The sequence below is a fragment of the Papilio machaon genome, chromosome 18 (genome assembly GCF_912999745.1).
Source record: "Papilio machaon chromosome 18, ilPapMach1.1, whole genome shotgun sequence".
NCBI classification, from domain to species: Eukaryota; Metazoa; Arthropoda; class Insecta; order Lepidoptera; family Papilionidae; genus Papilio; species Papilio machaon.
This window is the reverse complement of record NC_060003.1, coordinates 3743716-3762807: the sequence shown is the minus strand read 5'-3', so window position 1 is coordinate 3762807 and position 19092 is coordinate 3743716. Positions and strand designations below refer to the sequence as shown.

Below are 19092 nucleotides of genomic sequence, written 5' to 3'. Positions count from 1 at the left end.
CATTTAACGACATAAATTTCATTTAATAATAGCATTCGCTTTCCTGTGTTCAATTGGAATATATTGTGCGATGTTGTGACTAGACTGTAATGTCGAGAAGTAACGAAGAAATTATAATTTTTTAAATACGAATATTGCCAGTTAACATTTCGACTGCCCTATATAAAAATATTTAGTAGGTCCATTAGGGTCTTTTTTTGTAATAATTAAAACTAATTTTTAATTGAACGACTTTCAATTACATTCGATAATTTGATAGAAAATAATAGTTTATCTAAAGTACGTACAACATTAACATAGTATGGAGTGCATTATATTTGTTGAGGCATTTTTTAAAAAACCCCTGTGTACCGGTACACAATATCTATATTTCTAAAGTACAAATCTTAGCACGTACACTATCGTAAATGAAGACACTTTACGTAGAAAGAGATCAAAGATATTAACTGACACCGCTTTTTCTGATTTCTTTTTAACAGATTAAAAATTTAAACGAGATATGACAGATTACTAAAGTATGTTTTCATACAGTTTGTTGCATTTTGTATGATATTGTCGTTTTCAAGTCACACATTTTTAATTCAATGACTTCATAACATAATTCAATAAATTTTGCTTTTCACGAAGAAATAACAATGTAAAGTTTTAAAGTGGCGTCCACCGTTTATAACAGAACAAGAAAGTATTACTAGAAATGGTCGACTTTAACAGCGACAGTATTCAATGTTGTAGTAGCGGGGAGGTGTATTTGGTCCCAGTCGGTGCTGAGATGGGCCTCGGTGTCAGTGGCCTTTATAGTAAGGCCCAAGGAGGGCACCGCGTTGGCGCAGTGCGGCAGCCTGAGTGTTACGGGCCTCAGGAACACAAGCCCTTGAGGACCGCACATCACTAGCGGGGATAGCATTGCTTCACCTGTTTATAGCGATTTAAATTCGTTAAAGTTGCTGTCAAATTGCCTACGAAATATATCCAGTAAAAATAATTTGTACAGTTTTTAAGAATTTACAGTATTGAGCAAAAAGGCATAAAATCAGAAATAAATAGGGGAAATTCACAATTTAATAATAGGATATAGGGAAATAATAAAAACACACAAACACTAATCGCAACACATTAATGCAGTTTGTTAGAGCGTGCAAGGCAGATGAGAAAGCAAATAAAATATAAAGCCAAACATAATGAAATTTAAAATAAATATATTATAGACTTTTAAACCCAAAAGTCGAATCTTATTTCCATTGAAATTGTTTATAGGAAATTCAATCCAGCTAAAGATTTGAAACTAGATTCTGAATAAATCACATGAAAAGACGACACTGAAGTCACAAGAATGGAAACATTTGGAAACAGTGCACAAACACATGAAACGTTTCGTCAAACGTACGGGTTAACTGTTGGGTAGAGGTAGCACAGTCGACGTCTTCGTTCCTCGATCTCTAAGTACGAGTGTATTGCGTTGCAGAAACTGCGCAAATATAAACATAAACAATTTAAAATTCCCTAGAGTTAAATAGATTAGATTGGTGACACATGTTATTGATAGTGAATTTATTATTATTAAAAATATGCGTTTCAAATAAACATGTTTATTAGAATAAATAAATAAATAGAAATGTAGAAGTATACCATTACATCCTCATGCAACAATTCATGCAAACCTAAAAACTGTCTAAAATCCAAACTAAAGCGATATTGTTGAAGGAAATCATATGGCAAAAACACTCCCGATTCTTGCATTTCATTGCCCAATATCTGTTCAATCCATTCATTGAATTAGCCAATTAGTAAGTGCTGTCTAACATACTACATCGCGTGCTTTGTTATACAAGCATTTACCGTTATCCATATCGATGGGAGGTCCCCCCACGCGCTGGCTTAATCGCGGGTCTGACACCGTAAAGTAGATCTTTTGCTTGATGCCCGGAGCTATCGCCTTTGGCGGTATAATTAGAGATACACCCCATTGCCTATCTTCTAATACACCACCTTCACTATCAAAAATGCCCCAAGTCGTATGAGGTCCGTCAGGCTCGACTTCGCCAGACTTATTGCCCGACTCGTTTCCTTCTGATACTGACGCTTGCACTACTGTGTTCTCATTATTAATTATAGTCGTTTCATTTCGACTTGTAGACATATTTTCGGAGGTGTCCTGACTATTTTCAGCACTTTTTTCGGCGATTCTTTCGCAAAATGTTACAGTTCTGTTCGATTTCGACTTATCTTGCAAATCTTGCGACGTGTATGGCGTACTTTGTGGTTTGTTTTCGAAATTCATACTGCATTCAGATGCATATTGCGTTTCCATGGATGTTGTAGACTCGTATGGAATCGGCGAAGATGTAGCTTTTAAAGCATTAGAAATGTGTTCGTCTTTGCCGTGCAATCTGGGAGTATAGATTGGTTCCCCTTTCAAAATATTTTCTGCTTTTGATTTTTCCTTTTCAGCGTCCGTTTTTGATTCGGTTAGTCTTAATTTTGAAAAGTCGATCTCTTGGAATGCCTCGGTATCTTTAGAACTTTGAATTTCCGCCTTTGATTGGTACAACGGTTCTCGGCGCGACAAATGATTTGCATCGCTTAATTCATACGGGCTGCTCCTAGTGCTACTCCCCTGGGATATTGCTGGCGATGGAGCAACATCTCTGGCCTCATTATGAGATTCGTAAATAACAGTATCTTTTAATTCTCTTTTAGAAACATACAAAGGCTCTCTTACTTTCATAGCGTCACTTTCGTTTGCCTCTTTCCGAGTTTGGTATATCATGTCTTTCTTTGCTTGGTTCCTCTGTTTTATTATCTCAAGTTTTTCTTCCAATTTTGATCCATAATTGGATTCTTTGCTAGCAAGAAAGGCCGCTTTTTGAGTTAAAATTTCTTGTTTAGACACGTATGTGCATTCCGCCGAAGCGGGTCGTATGGAAGTCGTGTCACACATTTCTTGTCGACTTGTATAATTACTATCGGAGCAGCTCGATTTAACTTCGGGCCGCGATGCGTACGGTGATTCAGTTTGTCCAATTCTTGCCATCATCTCTGTTCTAGTGGCATACGGAGGTTCGCTCATACATTTACTCATAGGCGATATGCGGCCGGGATAGTTAACGGGCGTCTGTAACCTCCTATCTGGTCTTATGTTGTAAGAATTTTCTGACCAAGAAGTGCTCGGTGGAGGTTCGTAAGTTCTTTTGCCATATATTGACTCTTTAGCAGCAAAAGAGCCTTCTAATCTTTGCTTTAGCATTTCTTCCTTAGTATTATACGGAGATTCTGAAAATCTTTGCCTTAACATTTCTTCTTTACTAGTATAAGGATTTTCAGATGGCAATCTAGATCTTAACATTTGCTCCTTGCTAGAATACGGGGACTCGCTGTAAAATGAATCGGATTGTTTGGTCACGTCATGTTTAGTACCATAAGTGCATTCCATATCGCTCCTTGTGGCGTATGGGTTGTCACGGATGCATTCAGTTCTGGAGGCATATGGTGGGTCAATGATTGGCATCGCCACCGTGTCACGGTTGCCGTAAGGATTTTCAAAATTTTGATTCGAAATTTCCGATCGACTCGCATATGGGTTTTCACTGGAGGTATCGTAAACAGAGGTATATGTTCTCCTTGGCTTAGGTATAGGATCGTATACTACATGTTCCTTGCTTTGGTAGATTGGTTCTGGAGGTAGGGATTGAGTAGGATAAAATGGTTCGTGTTTCGTTTGCTGCGCTCTTTGGTAAATGGGATCTATTTTGGTAATCATGTTAAAGTTGGACGTCTGTCCGTATATCCCTCGTCGATTATATTCTATAAGGGAATTCTGTCTGCGTAACAATGGGGTAACTTTCGGTTCGGTTTCGATTTCGCACATGGAATTCTGTCTTCTAAGACTTTTCCACACCGGTTTGGCCTCGTAATCTCTCACTGTACAAATAGAGCCATTTCTGTCGTCACAAAATGAGCTTTGTCGTTTTAGAATAGGTTTGAGAATGGGTTTCTCGCATGAGGTAGAATTGCTTCTCTGTAGCATTTGATTTCGTATTTGAGTGTTTCTCATGTGGATGTTCATGTCGCTCAGGTCCGACTTCTCTCGCCTTAATATCGGCATCTGAGTCATATTGCTCTGCTGCAGGTCACTTTCGCACAGCGATTTCTGTCTCGAAACTTTTCGAGAGCTTTTCGTTTTCGAACGGAACAAATCTAGGACCGCGTTTTTAATGAACGAGGGTTTTTTCGACAATTTCTTTTTAGTTTTAGGCGAGAACGTTTCGTCGGGTTCCGCGCTGGAGTTCATCACATCCGATGAGCTGTGGAAACCCACAACCAAATACCCACTTAGTTACTCAATGATGGATATTACGGACACATCAGATAGTTCAATATACGATACATTATTGATCGATGAAATATTAGAATATCATAATGCAACCATATTGAAGGTTCTGAGATGTCGCCACGTCAAATTTAAATTCTTAGAAGGTGAATTTTTATGATTAAAAAAAGCATATTGAAATAAATGTCGCACGTAGAAAAAGCAAGAAATATATTTAATGTAACTTTGCAATTAAATACTTATCAATATTAATCTTATAAAGAAAATATTGAAGATAATAATCGATAATAGAAATAGATTTTAAGATGATAGATAGATATGAATAGCGAGAACAAGATAGACAAATTAAATCAATATGCTTGAAATATCAACAAGTTGCACTAAAATGCAGACACATTACTGCTATTTGCTGATCAAACTTACAACGGTTTACAAATGTTATTCCAATATAACAAGTGGACAAACTAACGGCCGATATAGAGATATATGTTACAATATATAGGTATGTATAACAATTACCACATACAATACCATAGCTAATACTGAGCCCGACAAGACATTGTTAGTCGTTTGTGAAGCGATCGGTGTTTGCATGTTAGAGCAAATTGTACAGGCCGCTTAGAGGCCGAAAACTGGGGACATTGAAAAATTAATTCAACATGCATTATGTAACATTGTAGATGATTTTATGGGGAAATAATTTCAGATGTGTAAGGGAAATTATACTCTATGTGTGTGCACTTAAAGTCTATTTTACCTTAAGTTGTGCATGTGCTGCGGCTTTCTATACAACTCGAAAGCTGAACCACGCTGTTCTCGGCTACCCGCTAGATCTAGACCAAAAATTTTACCATAGCAGTTATGTTAATTTCTTCAAATGTTTGTAAACACAGTAAGAGGAAGCATTGGTAGTACCTATAAGCTGTGGGTTGTGCGGCAGATTGAGTGCGCGATGCGGCGGCGGGCCGGCGTACGGCGGAGACTGCGCCCCCACCTGACCCCCGTACATCCCTTGCTGTTGACATTTTATATTTATATGCACAACACTATTTAGAAAGATTTTTCCTAATTTTTAATGTCATTCAAAATGCGACGATTTTTTTTATCACGTACAAAAAACCAAATACGAATAAGAAGTTTTCTGTGATTTATTTAACTTGCAAACCTGGTAGTTAGGATGTCCATGCGGCCGGTGCGACTGCTGTGAATGCTGTTGCTGCGGCAGTTGCGGCAGCTGCGGGTGCTGTCCGTGCTGCAGCTGGTGCTGCTGGTGCTGCTGGTGCGGCAGCTGCTGCTGATGCGGTTGCGACATCGAGTGCGAGTGGGAATAGTGCGGGGGCGCAGCGCCGCGCAGCTGCTGACCATTCGGACCCATTGACTGCGCCGGTTCCATACTCTGATAGAATAAAAGATTCCTTCAATTCTAGTAACTTTTATTTATATTAATTTTTGTATTAATGACATCATAGCAAGTGATGTAAAGTTCGATTTGAAGGAAGAAAACCTATTGAGCCTAACACTCGAAACTGGTCCAATCCGCAAAGAGAGAACAATAATCTAGCAATTGAATAGAAAAACAATATTAAGGGAATTATGGCTGAAAAGATAAACATTATGAAATATAAAAGGACTAAAGTATAATAATTATGGTATACTCTCAAAAATGACATGTCATTCCGACTTACCCCATTTCTGTTGTGGTGCATGGCATCAGGAGGGCGGTAATGCTTAGGTTTGGGCGGTGGCACGGGCTTGTAGGCGGGGCCCGAGCTGCGCTGGTAGTCCGCTTGAGACGCTGAGTTTGTTCGGGCGCTAAGCAAATATCACAAAATGAAAAATGAAATGAAAATGAAATGAAAAATGAAAAATGAAAAAATATTTATTGACATCCAAAAAATACAGTGAATTGTCCAGGATCCTCGCACTAGGCGCAGCCTGTATCGCGAGGACCCAGCTCAGTGATTTAACAAGAAACATCGTTAGATGGCAACACACGTGCACTAAACAATATTAGAATGGTTAGGAGTTAAGTAAACTACACAAGAAAACAAAAACATTCTCATTACAACTCAATCCATAAATAATCACTTAATTATTCTTATTTAATGTACTATTTTAATGATTTTCTCAGTTTCCGCATATGATAGTTTCCATAACCACGACTTCAATTTTAATTTAGCTTTGTAAAGTGAGTCTTGTTTAATGTCGCATTTACTTAAAATATTATTATACATATATGGCCCTAAGAAATGTGAGAATCTTTGTGCGAACGTGGAGCTAACTGTTGGAAGTGGTATTTTAAAAAGTCTTTTACCTTGAGAGTCCTTATAAATATTGTTTTTCATGACGGCTTTGTGCTGTATTAGAACCGTTTTTAATATATATATTTGTCTCACAGTCAGGACCTCAGCCTGTGAGTATAATGTTTGTGTCGGGAATCTTTTCTTTTTGCCGAATAGCACCTTAAGAACAGTTCTCTGAGCACGTTCTAATTCAAGCATGGTGGTTACGGAAGATCCGCCCCACGAGTTGATACAATATGAGATGATGGACTCGCAGAGCGCGGTGTAAACGAGCCGTGCGGTCTGCGGGTCTGCGGCCTCGCGGATTCTATACATTATATGCGCCAGTTTTCGAACTTTACCAGCTAGTTCACTTATATGGGTTTTATAGGACATTTTATTATCTATTACCACACCAAGGTATCTTATGTTATTTACCTGTTCTATAGCAGAGCAATCGCACAAATTAGGAGAACTACAACCGGAATGAATTTTAATGCTTATCTGCGATTTCGGTGCAGAAGATTTAGTTTTATGAAAGCATAAGAATTTTGTTTTATCGGCGTTTAGGGTCAGGAGGTTATTGTCTAGCCATTTAACTACATCATTAACTCCTTCATCACATCTTTTTACTGTTTCGGTCCAAGAACTGCCGTGAAAAATAAGTGCAGTATCATCCGCGTAACAAATGATGTCAGTGTGGTTATTGGTCAGTCTAAGCAGATCATTCACGTATAATACGAACAGTGTAGGGCCTAAAACACTGCCCTGGGGAACGCCAAAGGTGATAGGTAGTTTTTCACTGGTCAATTCACCAATTTTAGTCACTTGAAATCTGTCGGAGAGATAGCTTCGAAACCATTGCAATGCAAGACCTCTAATGCCGAAATCTTCAAGCTTCCTTAACAGTATTAATTTAGAAACTGTATCAAATGCCTTGGCTAGATCAAGAAATACTGCTATGCAGTTCCTGTTATCGTCTAGCAAGGAGGAGATTTTTTCTGTTAAGTATGACACAGCGTGCTCCGTCGAATGGGCAGGTCTAAAGCCGTATTGATGTCTATGGAGAAGAGGGGAGATGAATTTAACTAATTGATTATTAACGAGCTTTTCTAAAATTTTGGAAAATATTGTAAGGAGTGAAATTGGTCTATAATTTTCTGGTGAACTTGTGCAACCTTTTTTATAAATGGGAATAACACTGGCAACTTTCCACGACGTAGGGAACACACCGGAGGATAAGCTGAGGTTAAGTATGTGGGTCAGTGGAGCTAATATAAGGGGTTTAATATGTTTAAGTAATGCAGGTTGTAGTCCGTCAATGCCTGGGGCGCTATCACTTTTAAACTGACTAAGAATTTTGTCTACTTCATGAATGTTTGTAGGATGCAGAAAAAAAGATTTATGATTGTTTATGACAAAGTGAGTAGTGTGAGCTAATTCGGATTCAGTTTTATTTAATTTGCTTAGTATTGTATGTGCATATCGATTACCAACGTTAGCAAAATATTGATTGCAATGATTTAAAGTCGAAAAAGTATCAGTTTTATCTGTTAGTAAGTCAGAGTTATTACATGTTTTAGATTTATAAGAACAAATGTTTTTAATTGATTTCCATAGATTTTTAGGATGATTTTTATTTTTCTGCAGCTCCTCGCTTTCATATGACCTCTTCAGTTTACGTAACAGATTGTTGCAAAAGTTCCTATATCTTTTGTAGATGAATAACCGGGTAGGGTCGTTAGGGAATTTGTGTAAATCTAAATGTAATTTGTCACGGTGCAACATGCATCGTCGTAAACCGGGAGTAATCCATGGTTTTAAGATAACTTTAGAACGACTTACTAACTGGACTGTGGTGTTATTTTTTATGCAAGCTTGGAGAACGTCAGTAAACTTCTCGGCGGCTTTATTAACATCTTTGGTAAGAAGGATATCGTTCCAATTTACTTTCTGTAAATCCTCCGAGACAGACTCATACTTAATTTTAAATTTTCGACGATAAGTTTCTGTGTTAGAATGCTTGCTTAGGGACATCCCAAATAGAACCATGTTGTGGTCAGTTATATCAGACTTACAAACTGCACCTAGCTTAAACTCTGAATTAGCCCTGACAAAGATATGGTCCAAGCATGATTCATGTCTGGTAGGTTTATTTATAGCTTGTTGTAAGTCAAATTCAGCCATCAAATTGATATAATCAGAGGTTTGGGAGTTAGTAGTGTCTAAGATGTTAATGTTGATGTCCCCTGCGACTATAATGGGATCGTTACAATTGAGCGATGAAAGATATTTATTAAGTGATGTCAGAAACGTATCAGTCTTTTTGAAGGACGGTGAACGGTATATGCCTAGCAATTTTATATTGCATACTGAAACTACGAGACATTCCGCTTCGTCAAATACAGGTTCCTGCACTTTAGGACTCCAAATCGTGTTTACATATATGACTACTCCCCCATTTTGATTAATTATTCGTTTAGTGCAAAAATAAGAATAACCAGGAATTTCCAATGAATATGGATTATCGGAAAGCCAGCATTCAGTCAGGATAATAATGTCGAAAGTGATTTTGGATCTGTTGAGTGCGACCATGAACGCGTCAAAATTATGTCTTATACTGCGAATATTGAAAACGATAATTTTAAAGTCGTGGTTAATGGTGAACGAATTACCACAGTTCTCTAGTAAATCGATCTCAGGACACTCAATGCTCAATGTGCGCTCGATTTCATTCATAATATCTAATTTTAGAATCATCGTGTTAAAAACAATGGACACACTAAAACACTGAAAGAATTTATTTCATTGGTTATAGAGCGCATAGTTAGCATTAGTACGAACGAAATTGCTTCACCGAGCAAAGAACGCCCAGAAATCGCGGACATGAGAAACTGTAATAACTTAATAAATTTCTTATTGAACTGAAAGATAATAATGGATGAGAGCAAAAATAACATATTGTGGCATGCAAATAAATGGTAATAGCTATAGGTAACATTTAAAACTACAGTTAACATAATTAAATAGTCGAATGAAATTTTGTTAAAAAATAAACTAACTAATAAGAAATATATATAAATAATTGCGCAAAATTGGACACGGTAAGTTGTATTAATTTTCTGCATTCCCGGGGCTGTCATTTGAAGGTTTGAATGCGTTGTCCAAGTCTGCATCAGAACGAATAAGTATAGCAGCTTTCCCTTCTCTTTGTCGCACATAAATGAGGCCATTTTTCGTCCAACAGTACTTAAAGTTGGCTTGTTTAGAGCGTAATCTAGCCTCACGAAATAAATGCCTATTTTGTTTAGTTAGCCTTTCATTTATGAAAATAGTGTGCTCTGGCGAGTCAGGGGTTACATCTTTTGAATTAATATTCTTACGTGTTTTGGCAGCCAAAATAAATTCATCCCTTTTTTCTTTTCGTAGGAATCTCACAACAATGGGACGGATAACATTAAGCCTGGTTGTGTTTCTAGTGCCCACTCTCATTACCGAGTCTAGTTCTGCATCAGTTACCGTAACACCAATTTTGTTACTGATCACCTTGACAGTATGTGCTAGACTTTCATGTTTTGTTTCTGGGACACCAACAACTTCAACCTCATTCTTTAGCATAAGTTGCTCTTGAAAATTAACTTTATCAATAAGCGCTGCGACCTGGTTTTTTAGTTCCGTGTTTTCTTTAGCTTGCTGGTTTTCTAAAGATGTGAGACGCTCCTCCATTAATTCCATTTTAGTCGTAACATCGTCCATTCTTTTAGAGCAGTCTTGTATAGACTGGATGGCTTCCGATAGCTTTAGATGAAGCCCAGACATATTTTGGCGCAGAAGACGTATTTCTTTTGCCAGGTCTGTGTAGTCCGAGGACGGAATATCGACATCTGGTTGGGCTTTCTTTCTACGCGTGACACCTTCGGATGGTGAGCGATTACGCACCGGAGAGCATAGCTTAACATTTGAGCGCGAAGCCATCTTTGAAATAGAACTGAACATTAATATGTCCTCTGAGAGACAATAATAAATAATTTCGATGGTATCGCTTCTGCGCTGTGGCTACTCTTTGTCGCTTGATGTGCGACTAACCGCACCGATTGTAACCTCCGTGAAGTTGGCCCCCTCACTGCTTTCAACAAACCACCGTCACAAGGTTGTAAATGTTAACTAATATCGTATCTAAAACAACCGATTTAGACATAATAATTGACACATTTCTAATTCACTATGTGTAATATTCACTTATATTAAAAGAAATCTTAAGTGTTGCGCGTTAAAACATAACTTAAACATTGTAAACTTCCGTTTAATGATCAGTGTTGTTGCACGGTCTAACGACGCGACGCGACTCGACTCAAAGATTTGTTGTTCTAGATAATGTAAAATTATTACGTAACTAAGATTTCGATATGTAATATTAAATATAGCCTTTGTTCCAAAGGAATAACGTAGCTTTTTAATAGTAAAATATTTTTTTAAATCGGTTCAGTAGTTTTTAAGTTTATTCTTTACATATATATAAAATAGAATTACCTTCATAGATTTAGTATGAGAAACCTACATAAAGGGCCTTTACAACTTAGAGATTACTTACCTATACTTTGCGTGGTCGTTGGTGGGTACATTAGGCAGTGAAGGTCCGCGGGCGTGCTGCGGCGCTTGCTGTGTATGCTGCGGATGCTGCGAAGCAAGTTGACTATGCTGTGTTGCGTGCTGCGGAGCTAGCTGACTGTGTTGTGGTACGTGCTGCGGTGCTAGCTGACTGTGCTGTTGTGCATGCTGCGCAGCAAGTTGACTGTGCTGTTGCGCGTGCTGCGCAGCAAGCTGACTGTGCTGCGGTGCGTGCTGTGGTTGTTGTGCGTGCGGACTGCCGCCATTAGCGGGCCTGTTGTTTCTGTAGCCGTCATTGCTTCTGTTTATTAGAATACATCTCTGTTAGTTGTAGAAATATTATAAACAAACACTCTGAGTACGCCAGTTAGAGTTATCTATCGGTTATTCTGACCTGTAGTTGCTCTCTGGGGGTCTGTAGTCTAGCGAGGGATGTTCGTGTGAGTTGGAGTTGCGCTGCGGGCTCTGCGCCGACATTGCTGACGGGTTGGGTGGAGGAGGTGGCTCCATTTTGCTACAAGTTTAAACGTTTAAACTATTAGCTGAACGAATGTGCTGATAAAATTTTTGGCGCCACAATGCCCGAGGAGCAGAATTGAAGCAGCCGCTAATGTTAACAAGGCTTGTTAAAATTAATACGGATTCGTTACATCAATTTTATGACTCACCCAGGTGGTGCGACTTTAAGGTCATCGGGTGCATTGGGTGGCAGCGGCAACCGGCAGCCCCCCGCGCCTCCCGACACGCCGTACTCGTACCCGCTGCCTTCGTATGAATTTTGCTGTAAACAAAACATAACCGTGAAATTTAACCACCGTAGCATTTGTTGTTTTTAAATATTATTATACTAGAAATAAAGATTTAGTCTTTTAATAAATATTATTTATTAGAAACATTTAGTATAAAGTTACCGGGTTAGATCCATGTCGATGCCTGTCTAGCGAGCCCTGTGTTTGTGGGATGTGCATGGAGGCGGGGCGCGCTGCGTACGTCGCCTCCTCCTGCCCCTCCTTGCCCGCGCCGAACAGCCGCTCCTGCGCACTCGGACGATTCTGTATCACAAATACATTAAAGTCCTTAAAACCGCGCATCTAGTTTTTTTCAAATGACAAAAATTCACATTTCACGTATGTACTTGTGTATTGAAGATAAGGAATATACTCACTTGTGGGTTGTGCCTCAGTGAGTGAGGCGGGCGCGAAGGAGGTGGGGCGGGCAATAGGACACCGCCAGTCGGGCGCGCGGCCGGTCCTCGGGGCGGTAACTCTGGTACTGGACGTAACAAATTAATATCGCGATTAAAAACGTTTGTTTGAATGTTTATTTTAAAGTGAATCGTTGACACTGAACGTTACCTGTTCCGTATAAAGGTGAGTGCGGGGGAGAATTTGTCATAGGGCTGCACTGGTAGGGCGGGGCCTCAGAGTTGGGGCCCATGTGGGAACTCTGACCGTGGCTTAGGCCATTGTTAGAAGTACCATTGCCGTTCGCAGAAAAACCATATTTGCTGTCTCCGTAACCACCCTGCTGTTTATGGATAAAAATTTTAGAAGTTTAAGTTACCACAATAAGTAAATGTCTTCATTATCAACTTGGGATATACCACTTTTATGTTTTTTTAAACAATTTACCTTAGCATAATTCCATCATTTAAAATTTTTTACGAATAAAATATTTAGAACAACACATGAAAGCGATTGAACTTTTGACTAAAAAGCATGCGGATGTAAAATGGATTTAAATATGATATTTTTATATAATAAGTATGTATGTTACCAACCGTATAAGGTGGAGGCACAGCATCGACCATGTGGTTGATATCGTCGTCTCTGTCCAAGTTGTCTTGTGTAGTGGCTATCGAGGGGTCAGATGATGACTTGACCAATCTCGGCGCTGGAGGGGGACTCACTTCCAAGTCACTCTCCGGACTAGATGCGTAAGACAATCTGTTCTCCGTACTCGACGACATTGAGAACAAAAAGTCATCTGACAGCGGCTCAGGCCTCTGTTTTCCGTCATTTTGTTTCGTGGCATCCATTTTAAGTGCGGCGTCCGACGATAGGGTGGGTTTATGGAATGGGGTGACAAGACAAGACAAAATGAATGATTGCAAAAAACACGTTAAAACTAAAATCGTGTTTAGCGTCCGTGGATGATTAATGCATTAAACAAAATTCAAATCAACTTTCAAACATGAGAGAAAGAAATAGCAAATTATGGACAAATGGCAAATAAAATTATATCGATGTCCCTTTCGTGTTTGAATGTTAATTACAAAATCGTGGTATTTAACACTGGTAAATTCGTGAACGAAATTAAAAACTAAATAACACACATTGATCTTTGGTAGATTATTGAGTAGATTTTGGATCGCAAAATAAAAATTACATAAATAAATTTTATTTATCCATGCAAAAACAAAACAAATATCCAATACAAAATTTATGTTATTAAGCGATATACAGTAAATAATAATTGAAATTAAACGTTAATAAAATATTTCCTTAAACGTAAATAGCATGCAATATATAAGTTAAATAGAACCAATCATGCAGTTAACGAATAAAATAATTGACAAGCATTTTGGTAACTTTTCAATGGGACAAACACAAGCGTTCCTAAACATACCCCAAATGTTGCTCAGAAATAGGTTTGTTTAGAACATTAGGCACGTCTCTTTCCGCCTCGGTTGTATCGAATTTCTCATCTTTTTCAAACTCTTCTAACTTTAGAGTTGGCAAAGATAAGTTCTTTTGCTTTAGCAAAGAACGCGGGGAAACCGACGGCAAAGTTCGAGACTCGCTAAATCTTGTTCGGTCGACAATCGGCTTACCGTTGCAATTGCAATCCGGTATTTTGCATATTGGCTTCAAAGGTTGGTCCAAACCTTTGACCAATTTTGATGTGTCTTTTATAAGACGCGCCTTCCATTCAGGTATATCATCAGACTTAGGTTCATGTTGGAAGAAAGCCGACGCCGGGCGGAATTGTTCAGTGACTGGCATCACTGAACTAGGCCTTTGGGTATTAGACATGGGTGAATTACTAGAACGTTCTAGAACGCTGTAAGGTCTAAATGTTTGGGGCTGCATTATACTTTTAGTAAGACTGTAAGAAGTTTCTGGGTTCGCATTAACAGCGTTATTCATTCTGGCATTGGTTCTTATTCTTTGATAGTACTTCTGCCTTTCATCATAAGGGTAACTAGCGAAGGTGTGCCTATTTCTGTTGCCGAGGTGTGAGTTAGGAACGCTGTACATGTTGTTCGGCATGCAAGGTGTTAGAGTTTCGGAGTAGTAGTATGGTACGACATGATTTCTATTAGCATCATACACCTGATCGTGACGTTTAGTGCTCGTTATGGTGTAGTTAGATGATGGCATGTTTTGTGGCGAACGGATCGTTAGTTGGGGGGTTTGGGAGCGACCGTAATTGATGGGAGGGGAGATCGGGTAGAAAGCCGGATAGGGGGAGGGCGGGACGGGGAAGTATATATCCGACACCATTTCAACGTGCTACACCGCCGCAAGAGACAGAACAGAAAGAAATAGGTTAATAAAATACCTTACATTGCAAGGAAATGTGTGTGACTTAACTCACACATCCCTTAGGGCCGTGCAAGTAAGGGCTACTGAAATACAAAGAGCACATACAATATACCGATGCAAACTGCATTTATCAAGCGACCACCTCCAAGCGTGAACTTGCTGCGATATATAAATGATCCATATTAATCATTACGACAGATATATGTTTTAAATTGATATTGTTAGTCCCAAATACCCAGATGTGAATGATTTATATATTGGACATTGTGTCATTGCATAAGATTTTGTGCAATATGTGTAAAGAAAAGAAAAGAGGTGGTTCTTATGTGGTGATATATAGTCTTTTTGTACTGCAATCAAGTGCGGTTCTCTATCAAATTACATAGAATAAAGTAAGGTAATAAATATCCACGTGTATGTAATCTACTTATAGTAAAAAAAAAACAATATTTCATGTATTTTATAGTGTAAAATATTTGAACGATAATTTAAAGAAATCCATAATATTATAGAGTAGAATAATTAGTATGATATAATATTTTATCTATACTTTACGACGTCCGTTTGTCGTTTTCGCACGCTTCATTATAAGCCCGCAAAAATTTATAACCTCAAAATTGTATAATTGAATTTTAACTGTAAATAGAATGGTGTTAACAATAGAAATAAGATCTCACCTTGGTCTCGGAGACCCAGAACTTCTGTTGGTCTGTCCGCTGTATGAGTTCGACCAACTTGGAGAACCACGTGGTCTGGTTGGCCTCGTTGAGTGTGATGGTGTGTGTGAACACGTGGCCCCACACACGCTCCATGTGCTGACATTGCTCTAGAAGCTTCTTTGATGATTTGTGCGCAGATCTAGAAGTAAACGATACATCGAACCAAGAATATAAAAATCCTGGCCTATGGCCGTTTCTTTTGCCTTCTTTATTACATTTTTAATGTACGCAAAGAAATTAGTTCCATATTTTTTCTGCAATATGACGAGGGTATTTTATTCCTCGTCAGGCTATACGAATAGAAAATAATATGAACAAATATTGTGACCTTATTCATTAAATTATTTTGTTAAAACGACATTAAAAAACAATACACGTGTTTTGTGAGTGAGATTTCACGATGAGGACACAACTACATATAGTAAAAACTATTATAATAATATAATTGGGTTATGTTCGTTCTTTTTCCATTTTTTGTCTTTTTTCTTCTTGTTTAGTAACAAGAAGTTTGCAATTTGAATGATTATTATAAATAATTATAAAGCATATTGTTAGTAAAACTTACTAACAATATAAACTAGCTTTTACCCGCGACTCCGTCCGCGCGGATGAAAAATATTTGCACACAAGAAAAAAAAGTTCCTATGTCCGTCTCCTAGTTCTAAGCTACCTCCCCATAAATTTTCAGCTGAATCAGTTCGACCGATCTTGAGTTATAAATAGTGTAACTAACACGACTTTCTTTTATAAATATAGATGTATGTTTGTTAAAAGGTATTTCAAAAACAGCTAAATGTATCTAAGTGAAATTTAGCACAGATGTAGAACATCGTATGGAACGCATAGGCTAATAATTAAGTTTTTTTTTATTTTTTGCGACCGGAGTCAGCTAATTTTTAATATTAATCTCTTACTTGGGCAGTCCTGCTCTAAGTTGCTTGATGACGTGTTTGTTGTCGGCCTTAAGGAAGATGACTATGGGATAGAACTGTGCGTAGTTAAGTCTGTCGACTGCGTTGGGTGTGATGTCGATGAGGGCATGTTTCCCGCGCTCCATTATACTGCGGATGCTGGACAGCCTGATTATACCTGTGGACTTTGTCTTGCTATCTTCTAATGTATTGTCCATTTCTGTAAAGTAAATTCGACCTTACAGTTAATGAGATAAGGTTGTTTTTAAAATTTCTCGATGCCATGAAACATGAAAGTTCTCGTATACACTTTACTAAGAAACAAATTGTTCAATGTGCAATGTCTTAGTCAACAGTAAGTCAGTTTATCTGCGGGTTAAAGCCTTGTTGCGGAGGTAGAAGTGTGACACATGATTACTGACTGGGTGTGGCGAAGGAGTCAGGATGTTCAGCCAGCAGCCTGTCCCGCGCGATGTCGGCGGCGGGGCCCAGCACTATGACGGGGCGCACGAAGCCGGCCGCACGCAGAGACACGCGCTCGTACGCCGGGAACTTGCTGATGCTGTCAGATAGCACCACTTCGTCCCAATGCTCCTGGATATCAAAACATATTTAATTATATCTCCTATATGGAGACCTTCCTCGTCTTATGGAAACCAATAATTTTTATTTTTATTAAGTGATTGAGTGTGAAAATTACTCAATCGCCTTCTTTTCGATCGGTTAATTTACATAATAGGTCTTTTATATAAAAAAATTTTTATTAATTTAATAGTATTTTGAAAAATTTATCACAAACTTTCCCCTGTAAAGTTAATTAACAAAGAAATTACATGAATGAAATTGAATATTTCCTAAGTAAAATCTGGTAATAGTTGGAGTATTATCTTACCTTTCCAAGACTCTTAGTTCTCCGATGTGTGGAGCGTCGTCTTCTGAAGAAGTAGTTCTTGCCGTCGTTACCAGACATTTCCTTCTTTGTAGCATTGAACTGTGCCGTAGCGAGCTCCTCGGCCCGCGCCTTGTTCGGGATTATTCCCTTTTGAACTTCTTGATTGTTACGACCTGAGGACAACCTTATTAATATAAATGCGAATGTTTGGATGTATCGATGGATGGACGTTTGTTAGATGATATCTGCAGAATAGTTCAACGGCTCTTGATGAAAGTTGGCACAGATGTAGAACACAGTCTGGATGAACATATAGGCTACTTATTACGTTTCTTTTTAATTCCTCGCGGACGTAGTCACGGACGACAACTAGTAATAATATTATTTAAGAAATGCAATTACGGGTTATATTCAGATTTGAAACAGACTAAAATGTTAGGTACAGATCTATTATCCCGTCCTGATGCGTTGGAGGAACAAAGAGGTTTAGTAGGTATGCTTCTAATAAGGTAGAGAATCCCATATAACTACCTCCCACCCCAGGGGCGCGGAATATATATAAGGCATTCCCCTCTGGAAAAAAAAGTTACAGACCTATCCTGTAGACCTGCCATGCGCCGACAGTGCCATTGTGCAGTGTGTCAACAACGTGGAACACATCCCCGCTGCGGAATGACATCTCGCCCTCGCGCGCCTCCGTGTAGTGGAAATGAGTCTTTATGTGGAACGAGTCGCCCGCTGTTATGTTACATACGTACAAATTAATAAATATAATAAAAAAACTTAGTGTCGCAAAAGGTATAATACCCACAATACCCGAGCAGTGACTGCAGGTAAATATTTGGTACCCAGGGTACATAATATATACGGAGACCGAACTCTTAAAAAACGTGTACCGTATATATTTAATAGTTTACCTGCAGTCGAATGTAAGTATCAAAGGGAAATTTTAAAAAAGCTCCAAAATTATTTATTACATTCATTACCATAATATTTCTTTTCTCATTTGTCATTTAATTTATACTTTCCATAAATTTCCTTTAATTTAAATTAACTTAACTTATTTACTTTTATTTAATATTAATTTAAATTTTAAAATAATTTTTGATCCTACAGTCAAATTATTTTAAATAGTTTAGTGGGACGTAGTTGTATTTCCAAGGTTAACACTGTATTATAAATAAATAAAAATAAATAAATAAAAAAGGAACAACTAGAAGAAACGACTGACTGTCAATGCAGCAGTTAGACTACTTGTTCTGATTAAAAAAGTACAAAACTATCTATTATTAAGTAGAGTTGTTACGAAAAACTCTGTCAATCGGAGATTTCTTTAGAAAAGAATCGAGGGCCAATAAATTACTACGATAATCATTAATAATTACTTATAATGATATATTTTTTTTTAATTTCAATATACTACTAACGTGTCTGTCCGCTGGCGACGGCGTTGTACTCGTGAGGCGCGTGCTGCACGATGAGGTCGATACGTTCCTGCAGACTCAGCAGGAACAGCACCGCCTCCTCCCGCGTCACACCCTTCATCTCCATCTCATTTACCTTGCACAAAAGAAAACTTATATTATTCAAAACTACGTACGTATCTAAATTAGAAACAAAAAATATTATTACGTATTTTCTTACACCTGTACAAAAAACACAATATAAAGATTTTTTTTACAAAACTAGCTGGCGCCCACGACTCCATCCGCGCGGAATTAAAAAAAACTTTATTAGGAGCCTATTTGTTTTTCCAGATTATGCTGTAAAAACTCTACATCTATGACAAATTTCATCAACATCCG

At 38.2% G+C, this 19092-nt stretch overlaps 1 protein-coding gene across 2 annotated transcripts in view; it reads right to left on the bottom strand.

Annotated features, from left to right (window-relative positions):
* Positions 1 to 542: 542 nt before the first annotated feature.
* Positions 543 to 19092, bottom strand: part of LOC106707500 (tight junction protein ZO-1) — a 91924-nt gene continuing 73374 nt past the window's right edge. Inside the window, exons 10-28 of one of the 2 annotated variants that reach the window (XM_045682075.1) lie at positions 18715 to 18847; positions 17882 to 18025; positions 17288 to 17460; positions 16818 to 16989; positions 16399 to 16615; positions 15443 to 15623; positions 12998 to 13222; positions 12573 to 12744; positions 12383 to 12489; positions 12129 to 12269; positions 11886 to 11998; positions 11612 to 11731; positions 11201 to 11518; positions 6013 to 6139; positions 5493 to 5723; positions 5243 to 5342; positions 5085 to 5160; positions 1837 to 4301; positions 543 to 912 (exon numbers count right to left, since the gene is read on the bottom strand). In XM_045682075.1, the coding sequence (XP_045538031.1) occupies positions 689 to 912; positions 1837 to 4301; positions 5085 to 5160; positions 5243 to 5342; positions 5493 to 5723; positions 6013 to 6139; positions 11201 to 11518; positions 11612 to 11731; positions 11886 to 11998; positions 12129 to 12269; positions 12383 to 12489; positions 12573 to 12744; positions 12998 to 13222; positions 15443 to 15623; positions 16399 to 16615; positions 16818 to 16989; positions 17288 to 17460; positions 17882 to 18025; positions 18715 to 18847 (5439 nt within the window). In that variant the 3' untranslated portion in view covers positions 543 to 688. The remainder of the gene's footprint in view (positions 913 to 1836; positions 4302 to 5084; positions 5161 to 5242; positions 5343 to 5492; positions 5724 to 6012; positions 6140 to 11200; positions 11519 to 11611; positions 11732 to 11885; positions 11999 to 12128; positions 12270 to 12382; positions 12490 to 12572; positions 12745 to 12997; positions 13223 to 15442; positions 15624 to 16398; positions 16616 to 16817; positions 16990 to 17287; positions 17461 to 17881; positions 18026 to 18714; positions 18848 to 19092) is intronic. The other variant, XM_045682074.1, reaches the window with a different exon arrangement.